The sequence below is a fragment of the Glycine soja genome, chromosome 17 (genome assembly GCF_004193775.1).
Source record: "Glycine soja cultivar W05 chromosome 17, ASM419377v2, whole genome shotgun sequence".
In the NCBI taxonomy this organism is placed as follows: domain Eukaryota; kingdom Viridiplantae; phylum Streptophyta; class Magnoliopsida; order Fabales; family Fabaceae; genus Glycine; species Glycine soja.
The window spans coordinates 1,151,590-1,168,279 of NC_041018.1; the positions used below are offsets into that span (position 1 = coordinate 1,151,590).

Consider the following 16,690-nt stretch of genomic DNA (forward strand, 5'->3'; position numbering starts at 1 on the left):
TTCAAAATTTTAGAATTTTAAAAAGGATTTTAGTTGGTTAAAAGAATAGAATTTTAAATTCTATCTTCAAGAGAGAGAATTTCAAATTCTCTAGTTTGAACTTTTTCTTTTTGATCGTGTTTGATGAGAGCATTACGCTGGTCACTGGGTTTCTTTCTCTGTGATCTTTCAAGACTCTGGTGGCTTTCCTCAATGCATCCCTTACGCTGTAGTCTTGACCTATCACTAGTCAATCAATGATGCAACGAGCCACACGTTGACCTTGGCTTGTCATTCTTTGCAAAGGTAAGAGCTGTGTCGAGGTGGATGAGAAAGCCATGATGGAGAGCCTGTCAGCGATGTCAAAGCACAGGTCTTATGTGCTCGTAAAGCTAAGATGACAGTGCACTCCAGCATTAGTTTCACCTAAACTATTTTGGAATCTCCGTCACTGATTTTTGGATTGACGAAAAAGTCGTGGAACTCGTCGAGGCCTTCATCCTCGTCCTTGTTGGTAGAGTAAGATCACGTTGAGTATGCGATGATAGAAGTAGAGCGTGATGGAGAAGTTTGCTTTTACTTTTAATAAAAGAATCCAAACACAAAATTTTAAAAATAAAAAAAATTTAAATTGAAACATTTGAAATTTTCAGAATTTAAAATTCTTTAGAATTTTAAATTGTTTCATCCAAACATACTCTTAGAAAAATTAATGAAAGGGCATGGGGATTTTAACTTATTCCTTTTATAACCTTTCCCAAAAAAATGAAACGCATTATCCAAGAAAGATGAGATGATTCTCCGGTTTGGTGCTCTCCTCCTAATGTCCTAGTCCTACCGGACAACAAGGTTGATAAGGACTCCACAACTAAATTTTATTATCTTTACTATCGTTTTAAGTCCTCAGCATTTAACAGTTCTGTCGCAGCATTCTTATTTACTACAATATATTGTTCGCAACCTCGGATTATAGGAAAGAAACAAAAAGCTCATGTATTCTACACTGAAAACTAGATCAAATGATTATTAGAAATGCTGTGACTACGGCCTCAAAGGAAGCAGCTTCAAGTCCTGTTGACTGTTGACCACATTATGTGTGTACTTTCTCAGTAACATCAATTAATTGTGATCACTCATCACTTCAGTGACACTTGGAGCTCCAGTCATGAGTTACTTGGTGTTACATAGCTAGCCGCTTCTAAACTGCACCTTATTGTTTAGCCTGCTCAAATAATTAACGGAAACCTATCAGCTGTATCATAAATATATAATGTTATCCTAATTGAGAAGTAGACACTTTATTTATGAAGAGCATAGTATAAATTAAATAAACATTAACAATAATAATCAGGTGATTCTGGTCATTCATCTAACCACATGTTACACATTAAATAATGGAAATACCCACTTGCAAAGCAGCAATAGTTGTATTAGTGTATGTTCTCTCACTCGTGAATGAAATTCAAATTTGCCTTAGAAAGTTCATAATAGAGAACACAAAACTAGAACATATAAGTTTTCTTCGGATGAAGGACAAATATAATGTTGCCGAACTTCTGTAGGGGGATATAATCACCGAATGGGGTCTCCTGCACAACCTATTATTGACTATGCTTGCATAGATTAAATGCTTTAACTTTCACTTATAATAGGTTAAAGCATACTAGAATAGTGATTTCCATTTTCGCTTGTTGAGAGATATGAAAATTTCTTAATCACTGCTTTTAATTTGTCTCAAACAGACAGATAATAAAAGAAACGAAATTGTACCTGTGAATAAAGGAAGGTACCAAGAATTGCAATGGCAGCTCCAAGGGCATTGACGGGCTGAATTGGTGTGTGGAAGATAAGGATAGAAGAGACAATTACCGAAATTCTCTTCATTGTGTTCCCTATGCTGAATGTTAAGGGAGAAATCTGATCAAGAGACATGTAAGAGACTTGATTGTACAGATGGTAGAAGACACTCTGGGCAGCTACCCACCTGTAAAAATTAAAACCCAGTAGTTAATTAATGATTTAATGTTAAACATTTGATGAAGAAAGTGATTGGTTTTGACTTGGCAGCAATCACAAATGACCAGTAAAGAATTTTTCTAGAACTATCTAATTAAAACATAAGAACAATTTGGGTTCATAGAACATTACTGATAACGGCTAAATAATTGCTCTTTGATGATAGAAAATAAAGCAAGATTTTCTTTAAAAATAATTATTTAGTAGTTATTTGCGCTTAAGTGTTAAAAAATTGATGTTTCGTTTAATCTTGGCTGCATATATAAAAGCTTTCACGCTAAGCGAGACAGGAGACACAAGCACTAAGCAAGACATTAAGCACGAGAGTTGGTACTCTCGCTCAATGCGCAACACGCGCTAAGCGCGCGGAACAAAAAAAAGAGAACGCGCTAAGCGAGAGGTACCCGCTAAGCGCACGATCTACCTGCGCTAAACGAGGGAGGTCGCGCTAAGCGAACTTACGAAGACCCAAAACCCACTTCAGCAGCTATAAATAGAGAGTTAGGCCAAGGGGAAACTGAAAACTCTTCTCTAGGAAATTAGCTTCTCTCTTTCATCATTTTTCCCTTTTTTTCTCCCCTTTGCATTTGTGCAAACATCTAGAATTCAGACTTCATGCATTTTATTTGTTGAATCTTTTCAAAGGCATTTGGAAAATAGATAAATAAAATAGGCTTGTTATCGTGAGAAATCAGGGGCAAGTAAACGAATAGATGTAGGTAGGATAAAATCACGTAAAGAAAAATCATAAAATCATACATCCTAAGCAGATAGGGCATGCTAGGTCCTAACACGTACATTCTATTGAAATTCCTCTTTAATTATTTCGTTCTTAATTCTTTTGCTTTCCATTACTATTAATTTTCTACTACTATTTCCTATTGTTTGTTCTACCCCTCTCTTTTATTTCCCCTTGTAAATTGAAAAGTATCCAAGATAAATACAACACAAATTTTTTGGGAAATTCGACACTCAGACTCCCGAAACTTTATTACCCCTTATAAATTGAAAGATATTTGGTACACTTGACAAACACCTAACAATTACAAACGCAATCATAAATTTTAGGGAAAAGAAAGACATTCAAGGGCTGTGAATCAGCATTTGCTAACATCAATATAATAAAATGTTTGACGGATCCATTAGCCATGCTTTAGGACATAGTCAATTATTTGATTTTTTTTGTAGTAAATCACCTTGCTCATCACACATTACAGAATGGACGGCTTATTCCTTATTAAAGAATGTTTCACATTCTACTAGAAAACTGTTTCCAATTGCCAGTTCTGAGCCCTGTATGTGCCCAGTGCGTGTTCTTAAATATTTATATTCTATATAAATCCAATCCAACTATACATACATACGGGCAAAAATCTAAAATTGCAGTTCCACCAATTTGAAGAGAAAAAGGATAGAAAATAGAAGAAAAAAAATTAACATGCAGAGATTTGTAGACTACTATACTTACCAAACAAAATTGGGACCAATTTCAGACAAGGCTGTTTGCCAGCCTGCAGCCCACATCTTTGGGCCCTCCACAGCAATGGCAAAAGGCGTGAGAATCAATAGAGACAATATGGAAAGACAAGCATAGTAATTCATTCCACTAACAGACATCCCTTTCATTCCCTTCTTTGAGAATATATTGCGAAGGACAAAGGCCAAATTGGAAATCATAGCCCCCATAAACCCTGAAACATGTGAAGAGGTTTTCTTAAAGCATTGAACTCTCACAAAGATTGATGAACTAAACTAATTAGAGATTCAACATCCTATCCACTATTAATTTGTCAGCATCCGAATTTCAACCATGTAATCACTTAAATCATTAAATAGGTTTACCAATCATATTGAAATTGAGCTCCGTCACAGCAGCAAGCGCACAACCTCCTATAATCGGCACCAGTGAAAGGTAAACTTGCCCAGGGAATGCTTCCCCTAGCAAGAACCTTGATACCAGGACACTGAATGCAGGCTCTGCACTCTTGATGATGTGGGTAAATGAAACTGCAACTTTGGACATACTCACGGTAGCTGCAACATGCCCAATTGTATGTAACACCGCAACCTGCACTCCCAAAATTTCAAATTTCCCAATAAGTATTAATTGAGATTAATGTTTGACTATTATAATTTCTTTTACCCCCTAATCTCTTCACTATTTTGTATCATGTAATGCAAATACTGCAAATCCAAGACTATTTGCCTTGTTTAGACAAATTATTTTTCACAAGCTGAGAAGAGAATAAGATAAAATGAATGAGTTATTTTTATAAGTTAAAATCAAATTATGCACCTCAACTTTTGAAGAAGTTCCATGAAAGAGCTTCTATAAATTAGCGAGGAGCCTCTGGACACCGGGTACGCTAGTTTTTATAAGTTAATTTTATAGCCTTCTTATTAAAGTTTATCTAGACGCATCTTTCTAATCTTGTAATCTTCTGATGAATAGTTGTGGAAAGCAATAAAATGAAAAATGAAATTTTGCTCACTGGAAAGAGGGCCTTCCAGAATTGGAAATCAACTTTTGGGAGCTCAGCAACCTTGGTGGCCCATGAGATTAGCATCATGAGAGAGCCAGCAGCAAGGGACAAAGTGGAAGTAAGCCATGGGTAAGGAAAAGCATTGAGAACCTTCTTGTTGTATATGTTGAAGACCACATTCAAAGCCCACCAGGTAGCAAAATACAAACCAATTTTAATCCTCTGAGTAGCTTCTATCCCTGCTTCTTCATCAGGGAGCTCAATGTTAAGCTCTAGAGGCCGAGACCTATCTGCTTCATAGGCCTGGCACTCTGGAACCCTCCTTCTTCTGAATGCAAAGTTCTGAGTGGATGAAATGTAAAGAGGTTTGAGGGAAGAGAGAGAGGGTTGGGTGCTTTGTTGAACATTGTGGACAGAAGGTAACGCGCAGAGTTGAGGCCTTGGAACATGACTAGAGGAATCAGGGCTGGTCAGAGGCAATGCTGTGTACTTCACTAAGGACACCATATTCATGATGCTATAGTGTAAAACAAGAAGAGGTGAATTTGTAGGTGAGAAGAGAAGGGAATAATAAAGAAATTATGTGTTGTGTTGTTGTTAACGTGCTGGCTTGTTGGAGGCTAAAGTGAGACAATGTGGAGGAGTATAACGATTATTGCGAGGAAGTGAAATGAAGATGAAGCAGTGGCGAAGGAAAAGAGGTTAGCTTGGAGTTGGAAGAGAAAGAAAAGGGAAGGAGGGAGCGGGTTTTCCTAGGAGCCAGCGAGCGAGTTTACATAATAAACTACAAGTACAAGGTGAAACACATGTTTGGTTACAACTAGCAATATTAAGGGTTTTTCTTATTGTGTTGCAAATGTTGTTGGTAAGGTTTTTCTCTCACAGATTAACGAGTACAATTACTCCAAAGCAATATTAATAGTATTTATTAGAAGTTTATTAATTTTACTGAAAGATTTTTACTCTTCCTACTTCTGTAAATTCATTTAAGTATCTCAAGACAGTAGTTATATTTTATTAAAGGTGAAATTGGAATAAAAAGTTTTAATATTTTATTCATAACTTAAAATGTCCATCTAATTTTAAAAAAAATGCTAAAATATCAATCAATTTAGAATCAAGGGAGTAAACAGCTATTTGTTAATTATATTGAATATTGATATTGATATGAATTCTATAGTTGATTATGTGCATAAAAATTATTAGAAGAGAGAAAATCCATTTTTTTCTAATATCTATTCCTTAATCCTAAGGATTATGGATCAGTAACCAAGAGTAGTTGAAGAATATCTTTGATATCCACAGGCTTAATTATGTTTTTTTTTTTAATTGCAAATCGGAAAAGCTAGGATTATTAGTGCAACTGTGTGCAAGCTAGCAGCGACAAAGAAACAGTATCAACTGATATGTTAATTTTGCCTTGCTCCTTATCTTCAACCCGACCAAAATGTTCTTTATTTGTATGATTATTAGAAGTTAGAACAACACAGCAATAATTCTTCTCAACCGGTTGCTTCCGCACATTCCTCGCTGCAAATCCCATTGCAATTTGCAACTACTTGTTGAAAAAAAAAAAACTTAACTCACAGAAAGAATGAATACACACATTTTATTGAATAATAATCTGTTTAAATAAAGATTTTTGTAATTGAACGAAATTATGAAAACAATAACTGACTTCCTAAACAATAATCATTATTGTAACTAAAAGAAATTATAAAAAATAATAACTAAAAATAAAATAAATAGTCCTAAACATTCATGATAGACAACCACTAATACACATGTTCAACATGTTTAATGGGTATTGAGAAATCTGTTTTTAAAACGACAAGCCACAAGATAGAGAAAAGAAATTCGTATGGCAAGATGATGTGAAAAATAATAATTCCATTCCCGTTTAAATTACGTGCAAACTTGGTCGTGTTAAGCAGCACACGGTGATACTGATTACCATATGTCTTTTCTTGCCACTGCATGCACAAGTTTTTCATGCTACATTTCTCTTAGTTTCCTGAGATAGATATATATATATGGACGGACGGAGGATTTTTGTTTTTGAGGATTAAACGTATTCATGCATTGACGGCGATACACGCATGTGATTTGGGTTTGGTACAGAGTGGATTGAAAAGTGCTAGAGCCTAGAGTTTTTGGTTGCATTTGCGAAAGGTATACTCATCAGTTTGGACGGAACGGTGAATCCATAACCACGAGAAAAATGTTATTTTAAAAGTTCATTGTTAAGAATTTCATTCTTTTGGTCAACTAGAGATAACAGTGATTTTAATATAAAAAAATTTATTAGAAAAACATTTCATTAAAGCCTAAATTAAGCATAAGTTTTGCCTAACTCGGACAATACAAGTTACGTACAAAGTGATTTTAAGATAATTAATTTTAAATTATTTAATATGTATTTACGTTAATCTTTCTTTCTTTCTATTAAGGAGAGTCTAATACAACGTTTGGTAGTAATCTTTGTTAATATAAGTTTTGTTTAATATCAATTTTTCCTAATAATATAATATATTATACTAAATTTGATCTACCTTTAGTAAATATAAATTTTCTATAGCAACAAAACTGATTGCTAATATAGAAATTTGTTGACCTACACTTGGTTTTTAGAAAGAAGAAAAAATATATTTCAACACTTTATAATTTTGCAAAAGTATTTCAGAAGAAGGTGATCCTTGGCATAGTTTTTTTCAGGCATTGGAATAATAGTTAAATTGCTGCTTAACTGCTTTGTGAATTGTGAATAACTAGGTCACGGGTTGAAATTTTGTTTGTTCTTATGGTAGAATTAAACATCAAATTTGTTTTCGCACTCCAATTTGGTCCGAACTATCTTTAACTTTTATTTCCACATCCAACTTTACTTTCATCGTTGTCTTTATGGGAGAATTCGTAATATCAACCTTTCTTCTTATTTTGTTGTTCGAGATACTTTTTTCTTACCCGTGAATGAGTCAAACAAGTATAAAACTCTAGACTCATTTTTTGTAATTATATATCTGAAATTATGATAATATTAATTTAACACACACGCATATATATATATATATATATATATATATCAATCAGATTGTGTTGTTAAAAAAGGTTGTGAGAATAACAATGTCTGATATTGAGAATTAAATTGGTCTGGTTTAAAAGTTAAAACAATTGATCCTGGACTAACGGGTATGGGTTTTTCGGGCTCTATATTCCAGGGAAACATTGTATGGGTCGATGTCCTCGCTATGACAATTACCATTCTTTTTTTTTTAGCAAGACAATTACCATTCTTATTTATTTAGGAATCAATTAACATTCCTAAAATGTTTGTTTTAATATTTTTTTTGTCTTTAATATATTTTTATTTCTTATCATTTATTACTTTTAGTTTTTTTGTCCTTGTAAAATTATTTTTTATTTTTAGTTTTTACAAAAATGTTTATTTTATTTTTCATTCTTATAACACTTTAGATCATACTTTTCTTATTGTTAAATCATCATCTAAAATATTTTAAGGATTAAAAAAAATAAAATATAATTTGTAAGAAATAAAAATAAAAAAATAATTTTGTAAGGATGAAAAATAAATTATAAGGATTATAAAGATATTTAAACTTAAACTTTTAATTATTTTTATATGTCTCGTAGAAAATTCAAGTCATCCAAAATAAATGAAGATAGAAGAGGAAAAAAACACTTATTTTCAATTAATAAAAGTGGGGTGAAATAAAAACTTAAAATAAACATCTTAATGGCTAAAGACAAGTCCTAGTATAACGGTAAAGTTGAGTTTGAATGACCAATCAATAAAGAGTCTTTTTACATATGCAAGGATAAGGTTGTTTGATTTTTAAATATCTTAATGTCTGTGTGTTGGTTTTGCATTTCTCAATAGATGAGAAAAATGTTACAAAAATGAAAAATTAATCTATAATTTTATTGCTAACATTGCTTTTACAATACAAACATCCAAATATAAATCATTTTACTTCAAAATCAATTTTAATTAAAATTATTTTTGTTTTTTGCAAAATTAATTTTAGGAATGTTTTCTCAAACATACATAACTCGTAAGTAATGTCCACTTGTCCATTTGAAGGGGTTTGAGCTAGTAAAGTATTTTTTAGGTTTAAATATATTTTTCCCTTTAATTTAGCATTTTCTTTATTTTTGTTCTTGCAAAACAATTTCATCTTAGTACTTATAAAATATGTTTGTTTTATTTTTTATCCTTAAAACACTTTAGATAATATTTTTTTTATTGTTTAAAATAATTTTTGTTGTTCAAAATATTTTTCTAAAGTTCTTGAAGGATGAAAAATAAAACAAATATATTTTAAAAAGACTAAAATAAAAAAATAATTTTACAGAAACAAAAATAAAAAAAATACTAAAATATAAAGACAAACAATATATTTAAATTTTTTTAATATTGGAAAATGTGATGGAACAAAGAAACACCCTAATATTATTAGTCAAAGAGTTAGTGACATGGTGGAGTTTTCAACAAAAACTCACCCACCAAATAATTATTACACAAACTTAATTACTCAATTCTCAATTAATTTTATTGAGTCTAAACTACTCAACTAGTCGTCAAAGGATGATCCTAAAGAGGATCAGTTATTCAACTAGTCCCTAGGCATCAAGAAATCACCCTATAGATGATTATCGATTGAGCAAAATTTTAATGTCATTACGGAAGAATTGAATATCCATCTATAAAAATATGAAAATTAACTCTGTATCCTTAACCACTTTGACAACTCACATTGAAAAATGTAAAATGTTCTTTGAACAATAAAATGTTCTAGTGATGTATTTTTAAGATGTGTGTATATAAAAAAATAATGAATAAAGATTTTTTTATGTACGAATAATGAATAAAGTCATATGAAGATAATTATATATAACATCATTTAAAAAAAAAAGAAATAATGCAAATTTACTTTCCACACAAATACTAGAAAAACTTTTTCTATGGGACTTCATTAATTTTGCAATCAATTTTGAGTAGGTTCCCTAAAAAATTAGTATTTGTTTTCGATGAAACGGGACTCCTGTCATGCTTTGAAATGATTAGTGGTAAACTGAATCGAATGATGAAGCACCCATGGCCGAGATATGAGATATACACGAACAGTTGGCGCTTCACTAAAATGTAGTCACAAAGGTTAGAAAACGAGACGGGGTAGGGGTCACAAGCCAATCTTTCCAATTTGATTGCTTTAACATGTGCAGTCCAGAATACTTTAAAAAACCATAAAAGGGAAAACAAAATCAAATCATTGGGGTAATAATTTTATGATCAGAGAAATGCACTTAAGTTCCTTAATTTTGCATGAACTACATGCATATACTAACCAATTTTTGGCAATGAAAATCAAATTTGAAGTTGGAAATTTGTGTGGACAGAACTAGAGCACAAGGAAATCATTCCACCGCTTACAGGTATTCGAATCCCGGGGCTAAAGCTAATTAAACCAATGGAATATTCGTTAATTGGCCATGCCAAACAAATTCCAAGGACTAAAGTGTCATTTGACATGTGTACTTATTTTGTAATAACAGAAACGGAATTGGTGGATGCAGTTGAATTTGGATAACGTGGCCCAATCCTCCAAAATACTCGGATATGCATGTAAGCAAATCTGCACAATATACACATAGGTCTGCTTCTTGTGACAACCTTCACTATATTACTAAAAGTACTCATAAATTCCGATTTTCTCCCTGGAAAAATGGCAGCCTCTGCCGGCGGCCAGATAACTCTCTCGTCAACCGTGCAGTTACATGGAGTGGCCTGTAGTAGGAATTGGAAGCTAGTGAAGTTCTGTAATGGGGAAGTCATGGGACGTAAGCTTGTGTTAAAAAGTGCTTATGGTGGCAGCACTAAGGATGTTAGGCACCACCAACAACAACAACATATATGCATGTCTCTCACAGCTGACGTTTCTACTGAATCCAAGGTTTACCTTTGCTTCTTCTCTTCTCTGAGGACAATTTATTGCATGGTTCCAGATTATTATCATTTCACCTAATGTTTATATAAAACATAATTCAGCTTTATTAATTCTTTTTCATAAATTAAAAAAATTGACTAATTGAGACTACCAGTACATGATAGTCTCGGAGTATCCAATAAAAGTCATTAATTTTTAGTCATCATTTCACAAACAAACGCTCAGTCAAGATAGAAAACATGAAAGTTGAAACATGTCAATAAAATTTAGAATCTTGGTAAGGTAGGAGAGAGAGAAGAATTTTAGTGCAATAGGTTTAACGTCGAAATAAATTTTCTTGCCAAGGATTTGTTGTTAAATAAATAGTAGGTCTCTGCCAATGCTTTTTTTTTTTTTGGCTTGTTTTGATCATTCGTTCATAATTCATATACAACATGACCGCTGCCTTAGTTTGTCAGAAACAAAAGTATTTGTTAAATTGAAAGGTGTTCAATACATGGTGGTCCATACTTTAATGGTATGGTGGTCTACTTGGTCCACCGCATCACCAACCTTAGCGTACGTAACGGGACTCATTTTCTTGCCCTTCGATTTGTATGAAAGTAAAACCAATAAACTTTGTTTTAAAATTACTTTTTTTATGAGAAAGATTCAATCCGTTCCTTCTTACTTCAACTACTAACACAATCTTATAACTCCTTGAATCGTATTACTCCCGCATAACACTTGATTGCCATAGATTAAAAATTTTCAAGTGTAGCGATATTTAAACTATGCATAAATTTTGTAACAAGTGTTAATGTGATTTCATGTCAACTTTACAAAAAAAGTGAATAAAGGTGGTGCAAAAACACTTAAATTTTAATGCATAATTTGTGAGAGTTGGTGTATGCAACGTTTTCCACCTGATGAGTGGGAATATGGGGGTAGTGCAGTTGAGAGACCTAGATATGGAAAGAAGGAACCCAAGGACAGTGTTGGCAGTTATACTAGGTGGAGGAGCTGGAACCCGTCTCTTCCCTCTCACTAAGCGACGAGCCAAACCTGCTGTAAGTTTCTTTTTCCTTTTATTTTACCATTCTTAGTTATGAACATAATGGTGCCTATAACTTGGTTTCCCTCTTAAATTTACTGTTTACTTTTTAATACCTTGGGCAGTAAGGAAATGAAAAATGTGTCTAGTGGGAGGGATACCATATCATGATCCATGCTATGTATAGTGCACTTCAACTGCATAACGTTATCCTGTTTCATATATGAATTTAGCCATATGAGATTTCCTATGGTAGGTTCCTATTGGAGGTGCATACAGGCTCATTGATGTACCAATGAGTAACTGCATCAACAGTGGTATCAACAAGGTGTACATCCTCACTCAGTTTAACTCAGCCTCTCTCAACAGGCACATTGCTCGCGCTTACAACTCTGGTAATGGAGTCACCTTTGGAGATGGCTACGTAGAGGTATCTCCCATCTTTTACTTGCTTGTATTTTTAGTCAGCTTATGCGTGTGTATGGCTTATAAACAATTATGCGTTTAGTTCTTAATAATCTTCAGAAAATAGGCTACTAAGTAGTAAAAGAAGAACTATACTCCTCTAGGTTATAAAAGAGTGCATGCTCTATTTCAGGTTCTTGCAGCAACCCAAACTCCAGGGGAGGCAGGTAAAAAGTGGTTTCAAGGTACTGCTGATGCAGTGAGGCAGTTTCACTGGCTCTTTGAGGTATTAAGTCACAGTGATTGAAGTTACTACAAAATCTATATGTATAGGATCTCTCTTTTATGATCTAAGTTATGTTATTTTACAAGTTTGGGCTGGGAAGTGGAGATTGGAGATAGATCAGCATTGAGGAAAGATACTTTCCTGTAATATATTGAGCCTATGACAAATTATTAAGTTTTCTATTTCAGATTACCAAAGTTCAATTTCATTTGATTTCTCAAATTTCCCAGACTTTGCGTGGTCAAATCTTAGATTTGCCACCAGCCCACTCCAGAGTCGTAGGAACCTTCTTTGGTTCACATTTTAAGGTGTTGACATGTGACATATACAAATCAATTAAGGAACATTAGATGTATTTTTTTAGGGGAAGAGGTTACAATGCGGAGGGCTAGTTTTCTAATTTGATAGTCAAATGATGATTTTCCAATACTCTGCTGTAAGGGTTAAAAATATTGAGATATATACAAACATGCAAAATTACACCAAATGATTTTCTCGAGACAATATGTATGTCCAGAAGTTTTCATAATACACTGATTTGTTAGCCAATTTACATTGAATATTGAGAATTCCATTTTTAATAACAAGGTTTAACTTATAGACTATTGTTATGCTTTATTTTCCTTTTGTTATTTCTTTCCTCATCATAGCAAAGGCCAAGAAGAATCTAAATGCTAGTTGGATGTTAAATGTGGTAATGTAGAATATGCTTCTATGTTGTAGGATCCAAGAAGTAAGGATATTGAGGATGTCTTGATTCTTTCTGGAGATCACCTCTACCGAATGGACTATATGGACTTTGTTCAAGTAAGGCACTGTGCCATCCAATCAAATAATTCTCTCCCCCTTTCAGTTTAGTTGATACATTCAAATTGTTGACTCTCAGATGTTTTGACTCATTTTCATATCCAGAATCATCGGGAGAGTGGTGCAGATATCACTCTTTCTTGTCTGCCAATGGATGACAGGTAGGTTGCTTGCCACTCATTGTAACTTTTTAATTATTTCAACATACAAAATGGTGCAAATACCCATACAATTCGATATGCATAATAACCAACATGTATAGCTTGAAATCACAATGTCTCATTACTCATTAGCATACAAACATACCCTTGGCACTTGAGAGATCTTTCGTGATTGCTAATATAATCAAATGATCAATGTATGCAAGCTAAATCTGAATAAGAAACATTATTTTAGCTCTGCAAGTACTAAAGCCCCCAAGGAAAAATCAACCTAAAACAATAGCTGACTCAACAATTTGGATATCTAAGCTTAAAAACGTTTATCATATATTACTGATTAAAACTCTATTGTGCAACCATGATAGCCGTGCCTCAGATTTTGGTCTGATGAGGATAGACAACAAGGGAAGGATCCTTTCATTTAGTGAAAAGCCCAAAGGAGAAGAGTTGAAAGCAATGGTAAGCCTCATGTTTATTACACTGTAACACTACAAAATGTTTCAAGAATTACATTCAGTGCTAATACTGCTTTATAATTTAGCAAGTAGATACAACCGTGTTGGGCCTTTCAAAGGATGAGGCTCAGAAGAAACCATACATTGCTTCCATGGGAGTGTACGTCTTCAAGAAGGAGATACTTCTTAATCTATTAAGGTACTGATTATTATCTAGCAAAATGTTAGGCTTTTTCCTGTGGTTCACTTCATCTATTAATATATTCTATACAAATACAGAAATATGCACCGAGAATAAATTGATCTTGTTCCAAAGCTTGTTTTTTAAGTGCTACAAATTAATTTAATTTAGATGGCGATTTCCAACGGCAAATGATTTTGGATCAGAGGTTATTCCTGCGTCGGCTAGAGAATTTTACATGAAGGTATGACTGGAAAAAAGCATTAAGGAGGAATCTTTTTTGCTTATGATTTACCTATGGTGTGACAATTTGTATGCAGGCTTATCTCTTCAATGATTACTGGGAAGACATAGGGACTATCAGATCCTTCTTCGAGGCAAATCTTGCCCTCACTGAGCATGTGAGTGTCAAATCACCTCATTAGTAATTAGTAGAAGGTCGTGCTAGAGGTAAACATAAGAAATGAATTTAATTATTAAGTTCAAAAACTTAGTCAACTATAAGCATGTATCATTTCATCTTTTTCATTTTAAGATCTAAAGTCTTATTTTCCCAGAAAAGCTTACTTCTTTAATTTTTTCAGCCACCAAGGTTTAGCTTTTACGATGCAGCAAAACCAATGTATACATCAAGGAGAAACTTACCACCATCAAAGATTGACAATAGCAAGGTCAGTTCTTCAAACTTGCTCCTGTGAGAAATTTTTTAAGTATTTCACACTAGAAGTACCAAAGCCTTATTGCTTTGGGAAGTGTGAACTTACCTCTTTTCTACTTTCAAATCTCAAACTACAACATTGTTACTTGTCCTTCTTTATGCAGATTGTTGATTCAATCATATCTCATGGAAGCTTCTTGAATAATTCCTTCATAGAGCATAGCGTTGTTGGAATCAGATCCAGAATAAACTCAAATGTTCATTTAAAGGTTTGCTGTACCAATTCTACCATCTAAGCATGTATATTATTATCAACAGTGCCATATTTACCTGATTTGTTGTGTACCATGTATCAAGTTAGGTTAAACATTTCAAAGTTTTTTGTTCAGCAGAAATATAATAATATTCTTGATAGAACATAAATTCGGTATGTTTCTTACGTGTGCCCCCGTCTAGTTCTATAACTTCTAGTGCATTACTCTTCCTATGCAGGATACAGTGATGCTTGGTGCTGATTACTATGAAACCGATGCAGAAGTGGTAGCACTCTTAGCTGAAGGAAGAGTTCCAATAGGAATAGGAGAAAATACAAAAATCAAGTATGAATTGCAATTCTCACTCTCCTAACCATTACTTTCTCTCACTTTGCTCACTTCTCACATTTCTACAGGGACTGTATTATTGACAAAAATGCTAGAATTGGAAAGAATGTTGTCATAGCAAATTCAGAGGTATGCTTTTAAAACTACACTGTAGCATTACAACAGGACTATGTGTGATACGCCTACCGATTGATACCCAGCTTTATTTGGAGTTATGATACTCCTAAATGTGTTTCTCAATTAATCACAAAAAACTGTATAACAACAAAACACCTCACTTAAATGTTCCCTAACGCCCACAATAAGTGTGAGGCAATCATTTTCCTTTTACTGGGATGTCATGAAAATTCAACAATATATTAAACCAAAAAAGAAATTATATAGACACCACAAGCGAAACAAACATTTTTCATATGATGAAATTAGTACTAAATCTTCTTTTTTAATGCATTACAGGGCATACAAGAGGCTGACAGATCTTCAGAAGGGTTTTACATCCGTTCTGGGGTTACCATTGTATTGAAAAACTCAGTAATTGAAGATGGATTCATCATATAATAAATTCGCCCGTGATTTGTTTGCCCCGTTTTACCATGAATTTGAGGATGGGAATGTTTTGATCTTTATGAATTATGTTTTTTTTTTTAAAGAAAAGCATTAAATGACAATGTGTTGCCGAAATGGATATTCCAAATTCAGCACAACTTCTCTGAGCTTGTACTTGTATATCATAATTATTAACTCAAGTACATTTTTTACGCAGTAAAACATCTACACCTTTTTATTTATACTTGAATTATCTGAAGTCTGAACCCAAAGGAAGGAAGTAATGAGCTTTGAGTTTCTAAATTTGAAGTCCGAATAGCTTCAAAGGATTAAACTTCAAGGACTCTTAATGAGTCGAACTCTATCCAGCCTATGTCTCACAGTTCGATTAGCCATACTATGAGGTAGATTCTACTTCCACTCTTTTTTTTTCTCTTAGCATCCCCTTATACGTTTATAATTTGGTTGAGTAAAAAAGGAAAAAGAAAGTTTTTTTTTTAAATGATAAGTTCGTCCACAATTACAACTTTTCTGGTTTCCCCCAAATGACTAATAACATTATACAAAACAAATGGGGTAATAGTGAAAGAAGAGATAAGAACATAGCAGAGAATGATAAAGTGGTCTCTTGTTCAGTTGTTCGAATGCTATCGCAGCGTCAGAGTAAAGAAAATATAAGTGAGTTCCATTTCAACAGTTTCTTCTATTGCTAAAGGGAAGAGTTTGTTTTCCCATTCTTTTCGCCTTAAGGACTTAGAAAAATCCTTCTTCCATAAATCACATTATAAAGTGTTCAATCTTCCTAGAATCAATTCCAGTTCTACATTAAAAGCCAAAATAACAAATAGTTGCTTCAACTTTTTCAATTTTTTACCATGAATTTGGGATCAGAATTGATTCTCCTAGTTATCCATACACACTATTAATGTCCTGTTTTTTTAGAGTTTAATGTTTACACACTAACGGTGTAAAATAATTTTATGTTATCATTTAATTACAAATCGTTGGTTGAATTATTTTAAGATAATTATTTTAAAAATCAACAAACTTATTATACATGATGAATTGTGATTGAATAACGGTAAACTTTTTACACTATCAGTGTATATTTT

General features: G+C 33.2%; 2 protein-coding genes across 2 annotated transcripts; one reads left to right on the forward strand and one right to left on the reverse strand.

Moving 5' to 3' along the window:
* Window positions 1-829: 829 nt before the first annotated feature.
* On the reverse strand, window positions 830-5,267 carry LOC114394013 (glucose-6-phosphate/phosphate translocator 2, chloroplastic-like). The gene is made up of 5 exons (XM_028355552.1): window positions 4,488-5,267; window positions 3,838-4,063; window positions 3,464-3,686; window positions 1,750-1,963; window positions 830-1,201 (listed from the first exon to the last, which is right to left on the reverse strand). The coding sequence occupies exons 1-5, from the start codon at window positions 4,989-4,991 to the stop codon at window positions 1,190-1,192; spliced, it is 1,179 nt and encodes a 392-aa protein (XP_028211353.1). The 5' UTR covers window positions 4,992-5,267; the 3' UTR covers window positions 830-1,189.
* A 4,862-nt stretch (window positions 5,268-10,129) lies between these two features.
* On the forward strand, window positions 10,130-15,828 carry LOC114393768 (glucose-1-phosphate adenylyltransferase large subunit 3, chloroplastic/amyloplastic-like). Its single transcript, XM_028355205.1, has 15 exons — window positions 10,130-10,450; window positions 11,380-11,493; window positions 11,734-11,907; window positions 12,076-12,168; window positions 12,892-12,975; window positions 13,081-13,136; window positions 13,502-13,595; window positions 13,678-13,790; window positions 13,944-14,016; window positions 14,093-14,173; window positions 14,357-14,443; window positions 14,595-14,699; window positions 14,923-15,029; window positions 15,101-15,161; window positions 15,489-15,828. The coding sequence occupies exons 1-15, from the start codon at window positions 10,223-10,225 to the stop codon at window positions 15,588-15,590; spliced, it is 1,572 nt and encodes a 523-aa protein (XP_028211006.1). The 5' UTR covers window positions 10,130-10,222; the 3' UTR covers window positions 15,591-15,828.
* Window positions 15,829-16,690: the final 862 nt, after the last annotated feature.

Coding starts and splice junctions, on each gene's coding strand:
- LOC114393768 (XM_028355205.1), top strand. CDS start 10,223: ATGGCAGCCTCTGCCGGCGGCCAGATAACTCTCTCGTCAACCGTGCAG. Junction 11,908..12,075: donor TTGGAGATGGCTACGTAGAG/GTATCTCCCATC, acceptor GCTCTATTTCAG/GTTCTTGCAGCAACCCAAAC. Junction 14,174..14,356: donor ATCTTGCCCTCACTGAGCAT/GTGAGTGTCAAA, acceptor TAATTTTTTCAG/CCACCAAGGTTTAGCTTTTA.
- LOC114394013 (XM_028355552.1), bottom strand. CDS start 4,991: ATGAATATGGTGTCCTTAGTGAAGTACACAGCATTGCCTCTGACCAGC. Junction 4,064..4,487: donor TCTGGAAGGCCCTCTTTCCA/GTGAGCAAAATT, acceptor TTGGGAGTGCAG/GTTGCGGTGTTACATACAAT. Junction 1,964..3,463: donor ATTGGTCCCAATTTTGTTTG/GTAAGTATAGTA, acceptor TAATTTTTACAG/GTGGGTAGCTGCCCAGAGTG.